At 41.2% G+C, this 24098-nt stretch overlaps 2 protein-coding genes across 5 annotated transcripts in view; both read left to right on the forward strand.

Moving 5' to 3' along the window:
- Positions 1-5166, forward strand: part of CBFB (core-binding factor beta subunit) — a 47785-nt gene extending 42619 nt beyond the window's left edge. For both annotated transcript variants that reach the window (XM_018062100.1, XM_018062101.1), the window contains exon 6: positions 2906-5166. In XM_018062100.1, the coding sequence (XP_017917589.1) occupies positions 2906-2974 (69 nt within the window). In that variant the 3' untranslated portion in view covers positions 2975-5166. The remainder of the gene's footprint in view (positions 1-2905) is intronic.
- C18H16orf70 (chromosome 18 C16orf70 homolog) overlaps positions 11739-24098 on the forward strand; it is a 31384-nt gene continuing 19024 nt past the window's right edge. The window contains exons 1-4 of one of the 3 annotated variants that reach the window (XM_005692120.3): positions 11739-11817; positions 11941-12061; positions 20265-20347; positions 23997-24080. In XM_005692120.3, coding sequence (XP_005692177.1) covers positions 11998-12061; positions 20265-20347; positions 23997-24080 — 231 coding nt within the window. In that variant the 5' untranslated portion in view covers positions 11739-11817; positions 11941-11997. Of the gene's footprint in view, positions 11833-11940; positions 12062-20264; positions 20348-23996; positions 24081-24098 lie in introns of all 3 variants that reach the window. The other 2 variants (XM_005692121.3, XM_018062103.1) reach the window with 2 other exon arrangements.

Here is a 24098-nt window from a genome sequence, read left to right on the forward strand (position 1 = left end):
AAACCCATAGCAACCTCTGCACAGCCCTGACTAGTAGGGAGGACTCTAGCTGCTGATGACTGTTTTTGTCACTCATTTGGAGTCATCCCATTATTAAAATAATTTTTTTCCTTTTACTTCACTGAATTTTTAAAAATATATATATTTATTTTTTATTGGAGGATAATTGCTTTACAGAATTTTGCTGTTTTCTGTCAAACCTCAACATCAATCACCCATAGATATACATAAATCCCCTCCCTTTTGAATCTCCCTGACATCTCCCTCCCCACCTCACCCCTCTAGGTTGATGCAGAGCCCCTGTTTGAGTTTCCTGAGCCATATAGCAAATTCCCATTGGCTATCTATTTTACATATGGTAATGTAACTTTTCCATGTTACTCTTTCCATTCATCTCACCCTCTCCTCCCCTTTCCCCGTGTCCATAAGTCTGTTCTCTATGTCTCTTTCTCCATTGTTTTCCTGTAAATAAATTCTTTGGTACCATTTTTCTAGATTCCATATATACGCATTAGAATACGATATTTATCTTTCTCTTTCTGACTCACTTCACTCTGTATAATAGGTTCTAGGTTCATCCACCTCATCCCGATTATTAAAATAATTCAAAAATTACTCTTATTCCAAGACAAAAGCTGAAATACCTTTTTTACAAAGTATTACTGGTAGGTTAGTAGTGATTTATAAATATATAATTAGGATTGATTTTTCTCAGTGTTTCTTCATTGCTCAGCCCCTTTCTAACCTTCATTGACTGAAACCAGATGCTTATATTACCATCTCTGATTTTGCAGAATTGATCTGTCCTTACACTACATTTAGCATTGATTCTGTACAGAACATAACTTGTTTTTCTGATGCATATGCATTCTATCGCTCTTTCAGTCTGTACCCATGTAGCATAACATTAACCTGACTAGTCAATCAAAAGGAATGTGCCAAGATGTAGTCAGCGTGTAAAAATAGTTAAGGTTTGCTAGAAGAATACATCACAGTTTATAAGAGAGACCGTAGAAATTAGTGTTGGGTTTTCATCTGTTTGAAAGTGAATAAGGCAGTGTCATTTCTGTCTAAACAGCATAACCTTCTTGAGACATGACGATGAAACTGGAGCTTCCGACTAAACGTGATTTTACAGCACAGGTGTGACTTGTTGAGATGTTTCACTGAAGGTCAAGGATGCACATTCCCTAACAGTTATTTCAGATCTTAATAATTGAAATCAGAACTTTCAACTTTTGGTTGTTTCCCAAAACTGACAGACAGTGGATAATCAGTTGGTGACAATAATACATGATTCCATTTAGCTAAAGATGGCACAGGTTAATTGCTGTCAGTCTTGGTTGCTGGCATATAACAAAGGTGGCTAAAACAAGATCAAAATGAAAGATGATGGTGGCTTGGACTAGGGTGAGAGTGATAGGAATTAGTCAGAAGTGTCAGATTCAGGATTTATTTAAATGTAGAGCTCTCAGAATTTGCTGTTGGATGTGAGAGAAAGACATGTTGAGGGTTTTTTGCCGAAACAACTGGTAAAATGGAGTAGCCTCTAGCACAGGAAAACTGTTGCTGAAGGAACTAGGTTCTATAAACAGATGTTTGTGCTTGACTGACATTTGTAGTAACTAAAGAACACTTATGGAAGAAAGATGCACTGGAATTTGTGAGAGACTGAAAGTAGATATTATATGTGGATCAAGTGGGGGGCACTTACATTAAACCTGTATATTTCATGTTGATGTTTGGAAGAAACCAAAACAATACTGCAAAGCAATTATCCTTCAATTAAAAATAAATTAAAAAAAACTGTATATTAGCAGAGTACAATATGTTCATTAGTCATGTACAATATGTTCATTTTTAGATGCGTCTATTATTTCCCATAGTTTAAGTAGAAATTTAATCTAAAGTGAAACTTGAAATCCTCAATGTTTATAATTGTCAAGCATCTTAGTTGTTTAGTATTGTTGAAAAGATATATCCAGGTATAAACAAGTGCACCAAGGACTCTCATATCATATTTTTTTTGAGACAATACTTTATTCATTACTATGAATAATTCTGAATTTTATTTCCTGGTAAGGAGATTTCTGGTTAAAACCCAGATGGCAGATAGAATACAGTGAGAGATAAAATTCACTACTGTATTTTTGTTATATACTTCTTATGACTCAGTTTCTTTATCCATAAAATGGATAAACAATAGCACCTGTGTTATAGGTGGTTGGCAGGGATTAAATTAATTAAATTAATTCATCCATGTGAATTGCTTAGAACAGTGCCCAACATATAGTTAGTGCTTGATGGATATCAGCTTTTTAAAAAATGTACTTATTTATATGTATATTTAATTGAAGAATAATTAATTTACAGTGTTAGTTTCAGGTATACAGCATAATGATTCAGATATGTATATATTCTTTTCCCTTATAGGTTATTACAAAATATTGAGCATAGTTCCCTATGCTATACGATCCTTGTTGGTTCTCTGTTTTATATAGTAGTATGTAAAATGTCTGCTGGTATTAAAAGAGAAAATGGGAAAGTTTGCTTCTAAAACGATTGGATGGTATGTTCAAATTAAACCCTTTAGTCCCAAAACTATAAATAAAGGATTTGTTACTCTTTTACCCACAGTACATATTTTGATAATGCTCTTTTGCATATAATGAGATTTTTATTCTTGGTTTTTAAGGAAACTATAGCAAAATATTTCATACATAATCTATATTGTTCTTTTCCTCTTAACATGTGGAGATACTGGCTGAAAATTTGCAAACTGAAAATTGGCAAACTGGCTGGAAAGTTGCAAACTTTTTTTATATGTGCTACTGTATTTTATATTTATTAGCACTTTGATTTTCAAAACACATTTTCACCCTAAATTATAATTTTGTCATTGCAGGCAAGAAGACAACAAGACCCTAGTCCTGGTTCCAGTTTAGGTGGTGGTGATGACCTCAAACTTCGCTAATTGGTGGCACAAAAGATGTGACTCCATCTTTACATATTCATTGTTTCTAGTCTGCAGAAATAATTAATTAAAAGACCAGAAACTGTGATAACTGGAGGTACTACGGTTTATTTCTCAACCTTAGGCAGTAACAAGACATCACAAACTGCTCTGGTTTTGCACTATAATACCTGCATTTCTAATTAAGTATGCATGTAGCCAGTAATAATTTGAATTTTTTTCTATGCAAGCTTACCTTGTTGGCATTATTTTAGTGAGTTGAAACTATCTACTTGTAAAATTTTTTTTCCTTCATTTTAATTTAAAAGTTCATGTCATTTTTTAAAAGTCAAGAAATTAACATTTTTACCAGAGGGTTTTTCCCCCCTAATCAGTTGCTCTAGGCTTGTTTTTTTTTTTTTTTTTTTTTTTTTTTCAGTTTTAGATGTGTTGGTTATTCAGCTTCATTTTAGATAAACATTCTTGGCTTTTTTGTTGTGTTTCCCCTGTTTCCTTTTGTGTTTTTATAGTTTATGGCATTTTAAAACTGCTGATGGTTTGCATTATTTACAAGCTGAAAACCTTGTAGCATAGAGCTGTCTGCCATGCCTTCTAACACAAAGTTTACAGTTGTTAAAGTTGCAGTATCCTTTTAAATGTTGATAATCAGCTCCTTTTCTTTCCTTTTTAAACATAAAAAAATTTTAATTGGTATTAACTCTAGTCTGCCCCAGATCATTTTAGATTCTGTTCTATAATCATGAGTTTGTATGGAGATATTCTCAATATTCTACTGAAATGCCTAAAGAAGTCACAGGCTGGCTTCTGTTTTATTCAGGGATTTTTTTTTTTTAAGTCAATCAGAAAGGGATACTGGAGCTTCTTCATGTATGTAACAGCATATTAAACTGGAGACAGTGATGAATCAGCTACAAAGGTAATATTGTATTAAAATCATGTTTAAGATAGCTGCTTTTATTTGTATTTTATAATGCATGCTTTTGTAAAAAACAATGCTGAGTGATGAAAGATTAGTCTTAGAAAATGTACATCTATGCAGAGGGTACATTTTCTTCCATTAATTATTCTGGAGAAAAAATTCACAGGTTATATATATATGGTATTTTCCAAAAGGACTATTAATAGAACCTTTTGAGATGAATTAGTATAAGAATATTTTTTAAATAGGCTCATTGTCAAATTGATTGCAGCTTTTTTTTTTAATACAAACTGGAAAGAAACGTAAGTTATTTGGCACCTCCTTACAAATATTTTTCATGGTTACGTTCATTTAATGTTACTGCATTTCTGAGTTTTTGCAAAAATGTATTTTATCATAGTAGAATGGCATTATTATAAAGAGTTTGAAAAAACTGACATGGTCAATTCAGAAAATGAACTGAAGTCTGAATAAGGTCATTGCATTTAAAACAGATATACACTTGACTGATGAGGGAGGTGTGACTTTCAATGTATATAGGTCTTATAATTCAAAAACATATCCTGTATCTCAGAATAAAAGTATGTGTTATATATTTGAAGTCATGCATGGTAAGGAGTGTGTTTAAATCATTATAAACAATATGCATCATAAAAGACCATGCTGATCTTGTGTAACTAAGTACTATGAATGAATTGGTTGGATTTTGATATTGTGCAGCTCACATGTTTACACACTCAGTGCCCTAATTTCCCTTGAGGGAATTGCCTTTTAAATGGTCCTTCTAGTGCTGTTTTAAGGTTACTTTATCACAGAGATCCTTGGTTTTTGACTCTGCACTTAAATTTTGTTTTTTTAAAAAACATGATGATGGCACATTTTTTCTATTGCTTCTAGCTAAGGGCTTTTTCAGTCCACCAGTAACTAAGATCAAACGCTATTAAATGTTCATGTTACCATCCTTCTGTAAATACGGGATTGTTCTTGTCATTTAGCATTGTACTGCTTCCATCTATCTTAATGCTGGCATTAAGATCATGAGCCCTTTTTCTCCAGTAGTGCAGGCTTTGAAAACTTTTATTATTAAGTTATTGATGCAATTTGATATTTTTCCATAATCTGTATTTAAACAAAATTACATCATTGCATCATCTTTTCTAAATTCATCTCCATTAAAACTTGCCTTAAGCTACCAGATTGCTTTTGCCACCATTAGCCATATTGTGTGTTTGTATGTTTAATTTACTTTCACAATAAACTTCTGTGTAGTGAACTTCTGGGTCTTGGTTCTTCATTAACAATAATCCAGCAATTTCTGTTCCAGTGTTCATTATGGCACAAAAATTGATTTTGTATCTGAACTGTACTTGCATCCTGCTATTTACCCTTAAAAAAAAAACCAACAGCGGCATCTAGTGGTCATTTTTGTTAATTCCAAAGAAAACCTTTAATGTAGATAACAGAAAGAATACTAACTTCCCAATGTATATTATAGTTTTCAAAAAGTCTGCCTTGATTTACCCAGCCTGTGAGATACGACCATAGAGTAGTCACGTTGGAGGGAAGGAAGAATTCCAAAAGTTACACATCCAAGTAACTGCCATCTTTCAAACTATTCATTTTAGGAATACACATTCAGTTTGACTGTGCTAGTGTCATATCAGACATTCTTAGGACTTTTCTTGGCATTTTCCTACACCAGAAAATTAAACCATTTACTTTAGAAGCATACCTTAAGCTTGATCATAAGAAAATAATTATTCACCACCAGACTTACTGCAAAAAACAAATATCTTTAATGCTGAATTGACACCATGAAGCAAAATTCCAAAGAGTTAGATTCATACTGTGAGAGTTAATTTCAAAAATTATTTGAGTCATAGCATTGCAGTTTCAGTAATTACCTCTAGAAACAGGTATTTGGATATGTTAGTTTGGGGCTACCTGGGAAAGAAATGCCTTACTTGATTTATGCCTCATTTGGCACTAGGGAGATTTTTCAAGCTATCAGAAGCCATTGTGTGAATTATCCGTCGGTGTATAACACATTGCCCCAAAACTTAGCAGCTGACAATAAACACCATCTCAGTTCCTGTGGGTCAGAAATCGAGAAGCAGCTAAGTCCAGTGGTCTGATCCAAGGTCTTTCCTGAAGTCAGATGGTCATCCTGGGCTATGTAAGACAACTGTGGCTGAAAGATCCTCCCAAGCCCACTCGTGGTCATTGGATGAATGACCGTGCACGGTGATAGGGTGTTGGGGATGGAGACCTCCTTCCTCGGCATATGGGTGTGTCTATCGGGCAGCTCATGACTTGGTAGCTGGCTTTCCCAGAAAGTGATCAAGGAGGTGTGCATGCCTAAGATGAAAGCCACATCTTAATAACCTCATTTAGGGCTGCCATACTCCATATGTTAAGTAACTGGGTCAGGCCCACACTGGAAGGGAGAAGTACTGAGCTTCATCTCGTGAAGGGTGGGGTGTCCGAGTCTGAACATGTTTTTAAAACCACCACAGTCATTTTGCCACATGAGTGTAAGTATTTATAAGACCACATTGGTGTTTTGATGTTGCAAACATTCTTTAAAAGTTTAAGACTGCAGTCGTTTTGTGGGCGTATTTCAAGGCATGATTCTCCTGGATAGCATCAGTTCCCTTTCCTGCATCACCACCACATATATGTACATGGCATAACAAAAATATTCAAGTAGAAAATTAAAATTTGTAGAGTAGAATCGTAGGTGAAAGTGGCAGTTTGGTTCGTTTAAAAGTAAGGTAACTCAAAACCCGTTACTGTGTTAGTTGATCCTTAACTTTTGGCTAGAATAAGCAACTTAAAGTCATTACTGGCCTTATTCAGGTTTTAGAAACATTGGGAAATGTAAGAAGATAAGATACAGGCATAAATTTTTGGTTAGAGAAGATAATGTACATCCGTGAGCAGTAGATGCTAAGCAAGTCTGGCTATCGAGCTTTTGAAATGTGGCTACTAAAACCAAGAAACTGAATTTATTTTCTAATTTAAAAACTGAAGCGATGTTAAATATTTTTCTGTTATAACTTTGGGAGGACTACCTTTGAAAATCTTGTTTCCAGGTTGAAGTACACTGTAAAATACCAAATATCAAAAATTAATACCAAAAAAAAAGGTTTAATTTACTATTTTGATTACATATTAAAATATATACTGTGTTATATTGGGTTAAATAAAAGTAACTATCTTTTTTCCTTTTTAATGTGGTTAGTATAAAATTTTAAATTGCGTGTATTGGCTTATATCAACATTGTCAGCAGGCAAAGGACATCAGTTCATTTTAGTTCAGTCGCTCAGTCGTGTCCGATTCTTTCGACCCAATGAATCGCAGCACGCCAGGCCTCCCTGTGCATCACCAACTCCTGGAGTTCACTCAAACTCATGTCCATCGAGTTGGTGATGCCATCCAGCCATCTCATCCTCTGTTGTTCCCTTCTCCTCCTGCCCCCAACCACTCCCAGCATCAGGGTCTTTTCCAATGAGTCAACGCTTCGCATGAGGTGGCCAAAGTATTGGAGTTTCAGCTTTACCATCAGTCCTTCCAATGAACACTCAGGACTAATCTCCTTTAGAATGGACTGGTTGGATCTCCTTGCAGTCCAAGGGACTCTCAAGAGTCTTCTCCAATACCACAGTTCAAAAGCATCAATTCTTCAGCGCTCAGCTTTCTTAGTCCAACTCTCACATCCATTCATGACCGCTGGAAAAATCATAGCCTTGACTAGACGGACCTTTGTTGGCAAAGTAATGTCTCTGCTTTTGAATATGCTATCTAGGTTGGTCATAACTTTCCTTCCAAGGAGTAAGCTTCTTTTAATTTCATGGCTGCAATCACCATCTGCAGTGATTTTGGAGCCCCCCAAAATAAAGTCTGACACCGCTTCCACTGTTTCCCCATCTACTTTCCATGAAGTGATGGGACCAGATTCCATAATCTTAAGTTTTCTGAATGTTGAGCTTTCAGCCAACCTTTTCACTCTCCTCTTTCACTTCCATCAAGAGGCTTTTAAGCCCGTCTTCACTTTCTGCCGTAAGGGTGGTGTCATCTGCATATCTGAAGTTATTGATATTTCTCCCAGCAATCTTGATTCCAGCTTGTGCTGCTTCCATCGCAGCATTTCTCATGATGTACTCTACATATAAATTAAATAAGCAGGGTGACAATATACAGCCTTGACATACTCCTTTTCCTATTTGGAACCAGTCTGTTGTTCCATGTCCAGTTCTAACTGTTGCTTCCTGACCTGCATATAGGTTTTTCAAGAGGCAGGTCAGGTGGTCTGGTATTCCCATTGCTTTCAGAATTTTCCAGTTTATTGTGATCCACACAATCAAAGGCTTTGGCATAGTCAATAAAGCAGAAACATGTTTTTCTGGAACTCTTGCTTTTTTGATGATCCAGCGGATGTTGGCAATTTGATCTCTGGTTCCTCTGCCTTTTCTAAAACCAGCTTGAACATCTGGAAGTTCACGGTTCACGTATTGCTGAAGCCTGGCTTGGAGAATTTTGAGCATTACTTTACTAGCGTGTGATGAGTGCAGTTGTGTGGTAGTTTGAGCATTCTTTGACATTGCCTTTCTTTAGGAAAGGACATAGATCATACTTATTTCCAAAAGGAAAAATGTTTTTTTAAAAAGGAAACTATTGTGTCTCAGTGTTTTTAAAACAAAGTGTGACTATTTTACCTCCTAGGATCATTTAGGGAAGAATTGTATATCCAGTGCCCAAAACAGTAAAGTGAAAGTCGCTCAGTTGTGTCCGGCTGAAACCATGTCTCCCGAATTGCAGGCAGATTCTTAACAGTTCAGTCACCAGGGAAGCCCAAGAATACTGGAGTGGATAGCCTATCCCTTCTCCAGCCTGTCTTCCAAACCCAGGAATCAAACTGGGGTCTCCTGCATTGTAGGAGGATTCTTTACCAGCTGAGCTACCAGGGAAGCCCCCAAATAGACACGGTCTTTGTCCTCAGGGAATCTACGATCTGACTCAAAAGTGAACCAAAAGCAGACAAAATACACAACTTGTATTGGAAGTTGTGGATCTTACGGGGCACATCTAACTTGGTCTGGGTGGTCAAAAAGACTTCCTGGAGACATCTGAACTGAGATCCGACTGTCATCATGACAGAAGTATTATAGGTAGCATGGCAAGTTTGAGAAGCTAAGTGCAGTTGAGTGTGACTGGTGGAACGAGGCGGGGGGTGGGGGTGGGGGGGTCTGCTGCAGTGAGATGAATCTGAAAGGGTCAGCCGGGGCCAGGGTGAGGGTCACCAGCAGTGCTGGACTCTTCCAGTCATGTTAAAGTCCCTGGACAATTCCCAAGGTCAAACAGGAAGCCAGTGAGCGGTTGGGCGTTTGAGGGAAAAGGTGTTTGATAAAGCTTGTTTTGGCTGATAGAACAAGATTAGAAGCAGCAAGTTTGTCCTATTGATATGGTGATGCAAGAGAAAGATTAAGGATAGCTTAGCGAGCATGAAAACACTTCAAGTCAGAGAAAAGAGTACAGGAGGCATAACTGACGATTTTTTCTTACCTGGACAAGCTGGTTGTGTTGCCTAAAACTCCTCAAATTTTATTGGCTTAAGAATTATTTGCTAAATATCCATCAGGTCAATACCTGCCCATTGACCTAGGCTGATAGAGCCATCACAGGAACATTGCCAGCATGTGACAGAGCCAAGAAGACAGTGTAATGAAAGGGGCACTGACTTTTAAAACTGTCATCTGAAACTTAACACATGCATCTTCAGTTTTCATTTCACTGGACCTAGCAAATCACAAGGGCCATGCTCAACTTCATCTGGACAGAGAACCACAGTCTACCTTTTGCCCAGGAAAGAGAATATCTGTGACTACTATAGGCCACCCTTTGAATTCTTAAATATTTAATTTTCCTCTCTTTCCCTCTTATTTGCAATGCAGAAATAGACATAGAGAACGAAGGTATGGATACCAAGTGGTAAGGCGGGGATGGAATGAATTAGGAGATTGGGATGGACATGTATACACTACTATGTATAAAATGGAGAAGGCAGTGGCACCCCACTCCAGTACTCTTGCCTGGAAAATCCCATGGACGGAGAAGCTTGGTAGGCTGCAGTCCATGGGGTCGCTGAGAGTTGGACATGACTCAGTGACTTCACTTTCACTTTTCACTTTCATGCATTGGAGAAGGGAATGGCAACCCACTCCAGTGTTGTTGCCTGGAGAATCCCAGGGACGGGGGAGCCTGGTGGGCTGCTGTCTATGTGGTTGCAGAGAGTCAGACACGACTGAAGCGACTTAGCAGCAGCAGCAACATGTATAAAATAAGTAACTGATGAAAACCTACTGTATAGCACAGGGAACTCTACTCAATACTCTATGGTGGCCCAAATGGAAAGGAAATCCAAAAAGGGGGCTATATATATATATAAACATACAGTTAATTCACCTTGCTATATGCAGCGGTAACTAAACACTGTAAAGCAACTACGATTAGCCACTTCTCTACTGATGGACTGGAGTGGGTAGCCTATCCTTTCTCCAGCGGGTGTTCCCGACCCAGGAATTGAACAGGGGTCTCCTGCACTGCAGGTGGATTCTTTACCAACTGAGCTATCAGGTAAGCCTGGACATCTTAATGACTCAGTTTTATTCTTTTGGCATAGGATGTTGCAAATGGATAGCTTTCTCCATGTTTATTTTATTATCAGTAGAAATGACCTCAAGTTTTGGTAGAATCTCCCATGTTACACTCCTACCAAACCAGTTTAAGAATTCAACATGTCACTCTCTGCTAAAAACATTCCTCCAGGGGCAATATAATGGAAAGAATTTGAATTCTACCCGCTCGAACCAAAAGGCCTTCAGCCTCTCTGGGCCTCTCCCCCAACCCCACCCCCTACCCCCTCGCCTGTAAAGTGAGATAGGACCAATCTTGCATCCCAGGGTGGTTGTGAGAATCCAGAGATTCCGTCCATGAAGGGTCAGCTCCAGAAGAAACGTGGTTGTCTTTCAGTTTTAGAGTGCCCCAGGGCACTGCCCAGAAGCTCAGGCTGAACAGGCTGGAGGACACCCTACTCCCGACTTGTAAATGAGGAAACAGGCACAAAAAGCACCATAGGTTTGATGAAAACCACACAGCGCTGGCGGCAAAGCCGGTGCTCCGGCAGAGTCTGAGCGGCTGCCAGCAGTCTTCGGCTTGCAGCCCTCGGGACTGTGCACAGCGGAAGGAGGTCGGCTATTTAGCTACTCTCTAACCTAGTTCGCTGCCTCAACTTCCCCACCCCTGTCCCACCCCAACACAAGTACTCGAACCCACTCCTCGCTTGCTTTGAGCTCGACCCAAGCCCCAAGGGCCGCAGGGAGAAGGAATCATTTCTGGACAACTAGAGGCAGCTGCGGCCAGCGTCAGTCTCGGCCCCAACCGGGAGTGGTAGGGCGCTGGGGCGGCTTGAGCTTTGAGGCTCCACGTCCTCCCTTCCCGCTGGGCCTCAGACTGTGCGCTCTCGGAACTCGCCTTTTGCGTTCAGTGACTGTGAGTGGGACGTACATGTAGACGGCAGAGAGGTTCTGTATAGCCATGTTACATGTATGTGTTGCGTGGTCACCCACCCTTTTGTGAAACGTGTTCACTGTGGTGTGCGGATTTCGGGGCGCACGGAATGTGATGCTCCTCATTCCAACACCCGCACTTCCGGAAGGTACTCACAGGCCTTTGTGTTTTTTGCAGGACTGCCGCAACCGCCTATCCGGTGTTTGCGCGGGAGTGACTCCGCCTTAGCTCCGCCCCCGCGGTTGAAATCCCGCCCTCGCCCCGCCTCCGCCACACTTTACGGCCTTGCACGCCACTTTTGCCGCAGACGCTCCTGCTGCCGCCGCTGCCCCAGGCTGCTGCCGGTGAAGTGAGGTGAGGTGAGGTCAGGTGAGGTGTAGTGTGGGGCCAGTAGCGCTGGCGACAGGATAGAGGTGGAGAGCCGGGCCGTCGAGGGCCGGCGGAGGTGGTGAGTCACCTGCTGCTCTGTTTCTTAAGCTCCGGTCCCGTCTGCGCTGCCGCAGGGAGGCCGCCCCGGCCCGGCGAGCCGAACCAATGCTGGATCTGGAGGTGGTGCCCGAGCGCTCTCTGGGAAACGAGCAATGGGAATTCGCGCTGGGTGAGTGTGGAGTCTTCCCCCACGACCCTTCTCGCTGATCCTTCCTTCTTTCCCTGCCCTTCCCATCTCTGGGCTCTGCCCCTTACTCCCCTGAACCCGCGGCTCCTTGACTCTTTGGGACTCCAGTCACTAGATACCGGCCCCGACCTGGCAGCCTGTCGCTCAGCCGGGCCCTGACGCCTTTGCATCAGGCCTCGGCGGGGCCCCTCCCGGGGCAGTGCTACAATAATAATAATAACAATGGCTGACACGCCCCAAACGTTTACAGGGCCTGACCCTGTTCTCCGGTGCATGATTATATCAGGCTGCCTCCGGGGAGGTCTGAGGGTCGCTAAGATTGTTAATTCTGTACCCATTTTACAGACCAAATAGCTAAGGAGTGACTGACATCCTTAAATACCGCCCTGGTAGTTCATCTCCCTTTGCTTTTCTGGGCCTTTTGTAGCCTCTCCGGAAGGAGAAACCTAGGCACCGTTCTCATCGTCACATACTGGGGAGCTAGTCAGGGGAACTGAGGAGAGTTTTTGTGTTTTAAAGCAACTGCTGACTAGCTTCCTTCTCGTTTTTAATGTCGATGTGTGGTGTAATCCTAAACCCAGACTTTAGCGGAGAGAGTGAATGGTTGAATGAAATAGGAGTTTGAGTAAAGTAACATTTGGTTTGTAAAAATGCAGGTTGGGCATTCTGTGGGATTTGGCCCATGTTTTCCCCTTTTCCTCAGTGTCACTACCTTTCTGTGTACTAGTATTTGGATTCAGTAACCCCAGAGTGTGTTTACTTTTATGTTCCAGCACTGGGAAAAGGGGGTGGGGAGCAGGTGTTTGTGCTGTTTGTTTGTGCAGGCCTGAACTTTCGTCACACTAATTTGGGCTACTGGACTGAATCAGCTGCTCCATTGGGCTATAGTTTATCCTTGAATCTGGAAGACTCCTGTCTATGGAGATAGGGTAGGTGAGAAACTGCAGAACACATTTGCTAATAGAATTCTACTGGTGCTCAGTGTCTCTGAACTGAACAGCAAGCTGCCTCTGGGTTGTAGGAGCCAGTTGAGAATTTGCAGCCCCCTTCTCCCATAACTTAACTGGGATGAAACACTTCAGCTTCTTGCGAAGCACCAAGAACCTGATTGACAGGCTAATGATATCATTGCCTCCAGGCCCATTTGTTTTGCCAATGCTGTTTGGCTTCTAGTTAGGAAAGAACCTCCCCTAAACACAGCTTCTCATCCCAGGACTTCACAGGGCAGAGTGAAAACTATGACTATAGGTTCAAACTGGGCTTGATGGTGTGACTAGGTTGTGTATCTACAAGTACAGTCTCTGGGTCAAAAGTAGAGAGTATCATTTGAGATTTGCAAAAAATGAGGTGGGAGAGTAAGGTTGCTTCTATCAACTGTTTTGTGATACTTTAACCCCTACTCCAAAGTTTGCCAGTTTCTAGGAATCAAAGATTTGGGTAGTTCTTTCAGGCTGTCTAAATACCAACCACAAGTAGTGAAAAGAGCGTTTCTGTATGTTGGGCCTAGAACTGAACTTTGAGGGAAAGCTCATACAGGGAATAAGCCTGATGATCATCAGCCTTGATGATTCCTTTTTCTGTCTTGAAAGTCTGCACTTAGGGGAAATTCCCTGGCGATCTAGTGATTGGGCTTCCCTGGTGGCTCAGAGGTTAAAGCGTCTGCCTAGAATGCAGGAGACCTGGATTTGATCCCTGAGTCTGGAAGATCCCCTGGAGAAGGAAATGGCAACCCACTCCAGTACTCTTGCCTGGAGAATCCCATGGAGGGAGGAGCCTGGTAGGCTACAGTCCATGGGGTTGCAGAGTCGGACATGACTGAGCGACTTCACTTTCTTTCTAGTTGTTAGGACTTGGCGTTTTCACTGTGGTGGGCTGGGGTTCAGTCCCTGGTTGGGGACCTAAGAGGCTCCAAGCTGTGCAACATGGCCAAAAAAATCCACGTTTTTGTATTATGTCTGCCTGAGAGATGGTCATTTAACTTCCCTAAGCTTTTTATTAAAAAGTAATTTTCCCTCTTTCTCAGTCTTGTTACCAGCCCTTAACACATTTAAGCTGAAATTTAGGCTGATAGGTAGGGATAGGCCTAAGAAGTGAATCTGTGCTTTAGAATTATATTCTTAGGCTAAAGTCACCACAACCCTGTGAGGTTATCTCTATTTGCCAGGTGAGGAACAGGCTCAGAAAGGTAGAAAGGATAAAAAGAAGCCTAGTAGAGATTTCCTGCTTCTCACTGCTCTGCCCTTCTGAGGATTGGCTCAACTTAGTCTCCAGGTTTCTTTTTAGCATCTGTGCAAATGCAGATGTATCCAGTTCTTGCCTTCATCTGCCTGGCATCACAGTGAGGAGCTGCATCCAGCTTTTTGGCTGCCTTCCTGACCTTTGTACTGTTAGGAGATTAGGGAACAACACAGAGATAAGAAAGCCTAGGCAGAGAGGAATCTTTTGCTGGTACCACCTTGGCTTGACCAATGGTGGAGTAAAGGCAGTGCAAACTTAAGTGTTTTCAGTGAGACTTACAGAATGTATTGGTGTGGAGACGTATCTCTAAATTTGTTTTTAAATTAATCTTTAAAAAGAGATAGCTAATAAAGATCTGCTGTATAGCAGAGGAAATTCTCAATATTCTATAATGACCTATATGAGAAAAGAATTTTTAAAAGAATGGCTATAGATAGATATATAGAGAGAGATATATAACTGATTCACTTTGCTGTATAGCAGAAACCACAACATTTTATATCAACTATACACCAATAATTTTTTTTTTTTTTTAACATCGTGCAGATGCCCAAGCTGGGTAAATTTAAAGAGTGAGTGGACAGTAGCCTTCTCTGAGATCACCTTGTTCCAGAGAGACTAGGGGCTTACTCTGTTGAAGGCTCATTCTGTGGACTCTGCTTACAGTCATTGAAAATTGAGTGAGAAGTAGGCATATGCCCTGAAGAATTTAATCTAGTGGAGGGAAAGGATTACAGAAATATTTCATTTTATTATTTAAAAAACAGTTTATTTTATGAAAGAGACTTGACCTGACCAGAGAATTCAGAGGAGGATTCCTATCAGTCTCTAGGAGCCAGGAGCCAGTACTATTCCTGGAGCCAGTGAGCACCAGGAAGGCCCTGTCAGAAGTCTGCTGCCAGATTTCTCATCTACACTTCCATAGACGTAAATCTTCCAGTCAGTTTCTTTGTTTTTTTTTTTTTAAGTGGGAAAGATAGATGGGGGTGCAGGGGGCGGTGGGAGCTGCGAGCAATTTGGTATTGTAATTAGAGTGTGATGTACTAGTGGGAGATCAGTTCCCCAGATTCCTTGCTTTTTAGTTACCTTCCTGGGACACTATCAGAGAGACTCTGTTCAGTGGGGGAAAGGATGTCTGTTAGTAGTGTGTTGTGGGCATGGGTTTAGGAAGAAAATTTGGAGAGATGGGTAAGGAAGAGGAATCTAGTTTTCTGGCTTGAGTGACTATAGATATTAGAGATACTGAGATCCAGAATATAGAGGAGAGGGTAGAATGAAGAGAAAATTTAAAAGTTGCTTTTTTATCTGTCAGCTTTTTATTTAACTTTGATTTATACAGAAAACAGATTAAGATGTGAATCAGAAACTAGGTGGTTGGGTACACCAGGGATGAGCAGAAGGAAATATCGTCCGATATCGAGACCTGGGAAAGTCGGAGGAGCAGCAGGAGAGAGTGATACTGATGGAGACAGGAAGAAAATTCTCAGAGGGGGAGGGTGGTCACAAGGGCTAGAGGATCTGGGTATTGTACCTGATTGCTTTGTTTCACTCCTTCAGAGCTTAGCAGATACATAGGACTACTTCCTGTGGTGTTGAGCACGGTGATTGAGTGCTAAGGATATAGCTGTAAGACAGACAGCTCTACATCAGCAAGGAGACATAAAGGCAAGACTTACAGATAAATAAATGGGATGGGAGGTTTGATTAGATAAGGCAGTCAGGGAAGTGAAGTGTGAGCCAAGACCTGAAGAGTAAGAAGAGCTAGCTATGGGAAGAACATTCCAGCAGAGTCCAGAGTTAATGCAAAAACCTAAAGTGGAAAAGAGCATGATGTATGCTGGGAGGCTTGGTGAGAAGTGAAAGGAATGATAGGGGTAGACAAGGTCCAAAGTATTCAGGGCTCTTGGCTGAGGGCATATTGTTTGGGTTTTATCCCCCTGTAATGGGAAACCTCTGCCTTTTCTAAAACCAGCTTGAACATCGGGAAGTTCATGGTTCACGTATTGCTGAAGCCTGGCTTGGAGAATTTTGAGCATTACTTTACTAGCGTGTGAGATGAGTGCAATTGTGCGGTCGTTTGAGCATTCTTTGGCATTGCCTTTCTTTGGGATGGGAATGAAAACTGACCTTTTCCAGTCCTGTGGCCACTGCTGAGTTTTCCGAAGTTGCTGGCATATTGAGTGCAGCACTTTCACAGCATCATCTTCCAGGATTTGAAATAGCTCAACTGGAATTCCATCACCTCCACTAGCTTTGTTCATAGTGATGCTTTCTAAGGCCCACTTGACTTCACATTCCAGGATGTCTGGCTCTAGGTGAGTGATCACACCATCGTGATTATCTGGGTCGTGAAGCTCTTTTTTGTACAGTTCTTCTGTGTATTTTTGCCACCTCTTCTTAATATCTTCTGCTTCTGTTAGGTCCATATCATTTCTGTCCTTGATCGAGCCCATCTTTGTACGAAATGTTCCCTTGGTATCTCTAATTACCTCGAAGAGATCTCTAGTCTTTCCCATTCTGTTGTTTTCCTCTGTTTCTTTGCATTGATCACTGAGGAAGGCTTTCTTATCTCTTCTTGCTATTCTTTGGAACGCTGCATTCAGATGCTTCTATCTTTCCTTTTCTCCTTTGCTTTTTGCTTCCCTTCTTTTCAGAGCTGTTTGAAAGGCCTCCTCAGACAGCCATTTTGCTTTTTTGCATTTCTTTTCCATGGGGATGGTCTTGATCCCTGTCTCCTGTACAGTGTCACGAATCTCTGTCCATAGTTTATCACACACTCTATCTATCAGATCTAGGCCCTTAAATCTATTTTTCACTTCCCCTCTATAATCATAAGGGATTTGATTAGGCATACCTGAGTGGTCTAGCGGTTTTCTCTACTTCCTTCAATTTAAGTCTGAATTTGGCAGTAAGGAGTTCATGATCTGAGCCACAGAAAAGGCAGAGGAATCAGAGATCAAATTGCCAACATCCTCTGGATCATGGAAAAAGCAAGAGAGTTCCAGAAAAACTATTTCTGCTTTATTGACTGTGCCAAAGCCTTTGACTGTGTGGGTCACAATAAACTGTGACCTATATGCAGGTCAGGAAGCAACAGTTAGAACTGGACATGGAACAACAGACTGGTTCCAAATAGGAAAAGGAGTACATCAAGGCTGTATATTGTCACCCTGCTTATTTAACTTATATGCAGAGTACATCATGAGAAACGCTGCGACAGAAGAAACACAAGCTGGAATCAAGATTGCTGGGAGAAATATCAATAACCTCAGATATGCAGATGACACTACCCTTATGGCAGGAAGTGAAGAGGGGTTAAAAGCCTCTTGATGGAAGTGAAAGAGGAGAGTGAAAAGGTTGGCTGAAAGCTCAACATTCAGAAAACTAAGATCATGGCATCTGGTCCCATCACTTCATGGGAAGTAAATGGGGAAACAGTGGAAACAGTGTCAGACTTTATTTTGGGGGGCTCCAAAATCACTTCAAATGGTGATTGCAGCCATGAAATTAAAAGACGCTTACTCCTTGGAAGGAAAGTTATGACCAACCTAGATAGCATATTCAAAAGCAGAGACATTACTTTGCCAACAAAGGTCCGTCTAGTCAAGGCTATGGTTTTTCCTGTGGTCATGTATGGATGTGAGAGTTAGACTGTGAAGAAAGCTGAGCACTGAAGAATTGATGCTTTTGAACTGTGGTATTGGAGAAGACTCTTGAGAGTCCCTTGGACTGCAAAGAGATTCAACCAGTCCATTCTGAAGGAGATCAGCCCTGGGATTTCTTTGGAGTGAATGATGCTGAAGCTGAAACTCCAGTACTTTGGCCACCTCATGAGAAGAGTTGACTAATTGGAAAAGACTGATACTGGGAGGGACTGGGGGCAGGAGGAGAAGGGGACAACAGAGGATGAGAGGGCTGGATGGCATCACTGACATGATGGACATGAGTCTGAGTGAACTCCGGGAGTTGGTGATGGACAGGGAGGCCTGGCATGCTGCGATTCATGGGGTCGCGAAGAGTCGGAAACAACTGAGCGACTGAACTGAACTGAACTGAATGGGAAACCATTGGAGGGTTATAAGCAGGCTAATAATGAGTAAGGTATAGGATTTGTACAGTTCAAATGATGGACCATATAGTCCACACCCTTTGGGTGGTTAGGTAACTCTTCAAGCTAGAACAGTTCTCTGGTTTCTTTGCCATATACACAGTTGGTTCCTTTTGGAGGCCATTTGTAGCTTTCCTTAACTAGCAGCTGTGTGACAACCGGTCATCGGTGGCTTCTTTGTCTCCTCCAGGTGGGTTACTCCTGAATGACTCAGGACCCAAGACTCCAAGGTCAGGAATTTGATGTGGTTAGGTGTGAAAGAACTCTCCCACAAGAAACTGGTTTGTGCCATGTGGTCTTCTCTTTCTCAGCACCTGAGATTATCTGTCTTGCCCACATGGATGTTTACTATTCTCCCTGGGAGAGACAGCATAGATGCTCCTCGATTTATGGAATGCCAGCGCTGAGGAATGAATGCATCAACTTGTTCATATTCTCAATGAAAATTTAAGTCTCTACCAGGTTCCAGGCCTTGTGCTGGGAAGTACCTTAAGGTCTGGTTACTCCAACTTTCTTCAAACCGTAGAATGGGCCACTGAATAAAGGCAGGGTCAAATTATCATTTAAATGTAGATGGGCCACACATTTTTTTAACCTACTGCTTTCTCTGTGAGCTTCTCTGCACATCTCTCCTCTAATCAGAGGTAAGCTGATCTTGAATGTGAGCCACTGTCCTGGCCCAAGGTCATGTGGTGGTCTCTCTTCCTTTCTCTTATTACCTAGCCCATAATCCTTCAGTCTCACTAAATAAATGTTTATTCAACAGCTACTATGTGGATCCCCAATGCTGGAGATCCAAAGAGTGGTGAATAACAGTGAATAACACAGACACTGTCCTTGCACTCATGAAACTTTGTTTTTGGATTGTTTCTGTGAGTTTCTTCTTATTTGAAACATAATGCACTCTGTGAAAACATAATTTTACTGTTCTCCATGAGTCCCTGAGCTTCCCTGGTGGCTCAGATGGTAAAGAATCCACCTGTAGTGTGGGAGACCTGTGTTCAATCCCGGGGTTGGGAAGATCCCCTGGAGGAGGGCATGGCAACCCACTTCAGTATTCTTGCCTGGAGAATCCCCTGGACAGAGACGCTAGTGGGCTATGGTCCATGGGGTCACAAAGAGGTGGACACAACTGAGCAACTAAGTACATGTGAGTCCCTGGAATCTTAGAGATGTCATTGTAGTTTCAATTTCTTAAACTGGGGCAGGGAGGCATATATTCATTTGTTTATAATGGGCCATAAGTTAAATCAAATGTTAAGATTTAGAGGATGTTTGTGGGTTGATAAGTGAGAATCCAGTGAAATTCTTGGTAAAATAAGTTGATTCTGGTAGACATGATTCTTCACTTTTTAAATGAGCGCTTACAAATCATCTGCTCCTGCTGACTCAATGAGGAGACAAATATCAGAAAGGAAAAGAGGAAGGACTTGCCTAGGTTATACTTAATCATGGCAGAGTGAGAATCAGAATCGTGGTCTCCAGAGTCATGTAGTCAGTGCATTTCTTTCTTTTTTGGTTCCTACTGACTTGGCTTTCTCCAACCCCTTTGCCTGCTTAGGGATCAGCATAGAAGTCCCCATTTCCAGGAAGTCTTTTCTATTTACTCCTTCCCCTTATACAGTCCAGTTTTTCTCTTAGTGCTTGCTGTTAACTTTATTCTCTAGATCTTACTACTTATTGGGCTTATTAGACTTTTATTTACTCAGTATGTCCATAGACCTTAGAGGCTCCCATTCCCACCCTTGGCTTTACTGCAAGGACTATGCCTAGTACACTGATAGATGTCAGTAAGTGGATAGCCCAAGTAACCACACAAATGTCCTTGCTTTATTTCAGGAATGCCTTTGGCTCAGGCGGTGGCCATTCTTCAGAAGCACTGTCGCATCATAAAAAATGTTCAGGTTCTCTACAGTGAACAGGTGAGTGGTAACTGATTTGTTTACTGAAATAGCATCCCTAATCAGTGACTCACCTCTGGAGGTTAATGCTCTGGGAGATACTGACTGGCAGGGATTCCTAGGTCAATGTGTTTGAATGGGAGTGTCTTTAACAGTCACTTACCAAGTACATTTTCTTTTATTCTGAAACACTTATAGTTTTGATCATCTAGTGCTGCTAGAAGTTTAGATGAGCAGTAATAATCAAACTTGCTTTTTGATTATGTTTGACTTACCTACAGGCCCTTAAAAGGGGGATTTTTCGGTGGGAGGTCACTTCAGGGATTGTCTGGTCTTCTAGGGTACTTCCCTTCCACTTTCATGTTCAAAGTAGTCTTTTCTGCTTTGTCAGTTGCTTTGGTTTGCATTCAGGATTGTCGCAGTGCAGATTTCTAGCTAGTAGAACATCCCAGACTTGAAAAGAAGCAGGTATAGTTCACCCTTTTAATAAGAATGATCTGATAATATGAAAATTGCAAAACATTGGTTCCAAATTAATGGACATGTTTTACTCTTATTTCTTTTGTCTGACCTGTGGTAATCTTTATTAAATGTTGTGCCAAGAACTACCCTTATAGTATAATGTACATGCCTACAAAGACCTTTTCAGTTTCTAGAAAGAGTATATTTTAGGTTAGCACTGGTGCAGAACTTTCTGAATACCAGGATTTTTTAAATTGGGTTTTATAAGTAAAGTTGGAAACATTTTTATAGACCTTTAGAAATAGGATTCTTCTTAACTCTCTAAAAATACCACTTCTTTGGAATCCATGGTTCTTCTAGGACACAGGCATTGTGGTGCCCTACGGAGCAGCCTTTGTGGTGCTCTGTGTGTCATAAACCTCGGGGGATAGTTTTGATCCTACACAGGCTACAAGATATTCTCAGTCCTTTTCTGAGACCTTTTAAGTACCAATTTGATGATTTTAGTTCCATTTGTTTTTATTAGTTTCTGATCCTAAAGCAAATGGCAGGTTGTTTTTAACATGAAGGGAACTGAGACTTCTATGTGGCTTCCACATTTGGCTTAGTGTCAGAGTTGAGCGTGTTACCTATACCCAGATATTACATTTTATAGCACTGTGCACCTCTGACAGCCTAGTGAGGCCCATGTGAGAGATCCTTCTGAGACAGAGAAGGCTTAATTTCCAAGCAAGTATTTGGAAATTCTTGTGCCAACCACAGGACTTGCGGGAGTGGGCAGAGGTTTGTGGAGCCACAGTGCCAAAGTGGTTTCTCTTTGAAGAGAAATGAAGAATGGTGACTCTTCCTCTTTTTTGCAATCAGATCATACCTAACCTAATCTGACTGTCAGCATTAGACCATGAGGGAATTACTCAATGACAAGTAGCAGCCATCAAAACAGGGATAATGGGTTTGCTGCTCAAGCTTGTAGCCATCTGTACATTTAGTTCAATCAGATTTAGGCACCCAAGATTCGATACAGTTGAAAGTAGTCTTTAAACTTTTTAACCAGTTTTTTAAATGAGGCTTATTTCTTATATCACTATCTTGTATGTTATTCCAGTCTTTGGGTACAAATAGTTGTTCTGGCATTAATTAAGCTAATTTCCCCTAATGTCTTCTAAGCAGCTGGAACAACAGGGTTTTAAATCCAGACCTTGGTTCATATCCATGCTTTCCCCATTTCTTGGTTGTACAGCTGTGGCAAGTTAATAACCAGTCTGGTTCTCCAGATGGTTTCCTTATAACAGAATAATCTTTTTATGAGGATCCAGAGGAAATGGCCTCTCAAAGCTCTGATATGATGCTTCTTAAATGTGGATCCTTTCCTTGTTGCCCTCCTTCCCTTCTTTTCCCATTTGTCTCTTTGCTTCATCATTTGACCCCATTAAACATTTCAGAAATTTCTTGTTTCCAGCAGATCACAGCTTGAAATTAAATGTGCATGTCAAGTAGATCCCACCTGAGAGGGAAGAGATGTTAACAAGTAACAGAGACAGCTTTATTGAACTGGAAGGACCTCCTTAAACACCACATAGCACATGTGATTTTGGTTCTGGAGATATACAGTACTAATAAAACATTGATTGTGAGGATGATATGGTTGCTTTTGAATACTGCTTAGTTATGTCCTAAATTGTAGCAATGCCAAGGGAAAAACGATCAGATCTTGGAAGTGTGTTAAGAAATTCAGATACTCCGAGCAAAGGTCTTTAAAGATTCTGAAGTGTTGCTTCATCCTGTTTACCTCCATGGAGTAAATAGAGGGAGAAATAAGAAATATTCTCCTTCAGAAATAGAGGGAGAATAAGTGACCTAAGGTGAGGTTCATTATTCCATCATCTTACTTGAGTCTTGTTGGTTTTAGAAAAACATTCATACAGACCTACTGGAAAATTACAACATTCTTTCTTCTGATGTTTGCCAGGCATGATGGAGCCACCTGGGCCTACTATCTTGTGAAGATTAGTGAGGTGGAGGGGAGTGGACAGTATGAACTAATCTCAGAAAGCTCTTTCTAGAGAATTTTTCCAGTGAGGCCCACACCAGCAGGGGCACCTGGCCTTCTAGCTTATATCTCTATCTCTGACAGGCACCACCTTCAATCACTGAGCCTACCTTAAGAAGCTCTATAAAGAGAGAAACTTCTCTAAACCTTTTTGGCAGCTATGTGCCAGTTTTAAGAAAGGAAAGTGTTTTGAATGGTGGTGTTTTTTTTCTACTGCTGGGCAGCGTGGTTCAGGGCAGTGGAGAGTCTTCAGACTTTGAATTGATTGCTTTGCAGCAGAAGCAGGCAGGCGGGACAGACTCCAGGAAAGAGTATTATATGCTGAGTGCTGTGCTTGGTGCTTTCTGGTCTACTGTCTGTCTTCATGACAACCCTGGAGGGGTAGGGATGACAGTATTCCCATGAAAAAACAGAGAAGTTTAGAGAAACACTGAAGGTCACCAGCTCACCAAGTCTCAGGGCCAGCTCTGTCCATTGCTCTGCTGCTGCTCCCCTCCCCCCAGGACTCATAAGGGGCAAATATAGAAATGACTCCTTAGATCTCAGATTGGGTTTTACAGAAAGAGGCACATGTGACATGGGATGGTGTGTGTCGGCAGCAGTGGGAAGTGAGAGTGTCATCTCATACATAATCAGATCACAAGGCACTTCTTTGTCCAAGAATATGACGCAAAAGAGTCAAAGAATAAAATGTGTTTCCTTTGAGTGGTACAAACAGCCTGGGAGTGAAGGGACATAAGTTCAGCTAACATGCACTGACCATTCCTTGCTGAATTTGGATCCTCGTGAGGCCTTTTATAAGGCTTGTATTTCTCATCAATTACTGTGTAGCTTTGACAGCAGTAAATAAACTCATGCTACAAATATGGACCCTGGACCTGTGAAAGAAAATGGCCTATATGCCCACATAAGTTTGACTTTTCTCCCAGGTAATAACTCAAAGCCTGGAAAAGAGGCTGTTTTCAACCAATATTATGAAGCAACAGTTGCAGACTGGACATAGAGGACACTGAATTCACAAACCAACCTGTCAGCTGTCTACACTTAGATACTCCCTGTGCAGTACATTTATGTTGTAAGGTTTCAAATTCAGCTGGTGCTGATGAGTATACTTAGTTGTTCAGAGTGTGTATTTATTTATTATTTTGTTTTTTGTAGTCTCCTCTAAGCCATGACCTCATCCTTAACCTGACTCAGGACGGGATCAAACTACTGTTTGATGCTTTCAATCAGAGACTTAAGGTAACTATAAATGACAAC

This window comes from Capra hircus, chromosome 18, assembly GCF_001704415.2.
Source record: "Capra hircus breed San Clemente chromosome 18, ASM170441v1, whole genome shotgun sequence".
NCBI lineage: Eukaryota > Metazoa > Chordata > Mammalia > Artiodactyla > Bovidae > Capra > Capra hircus.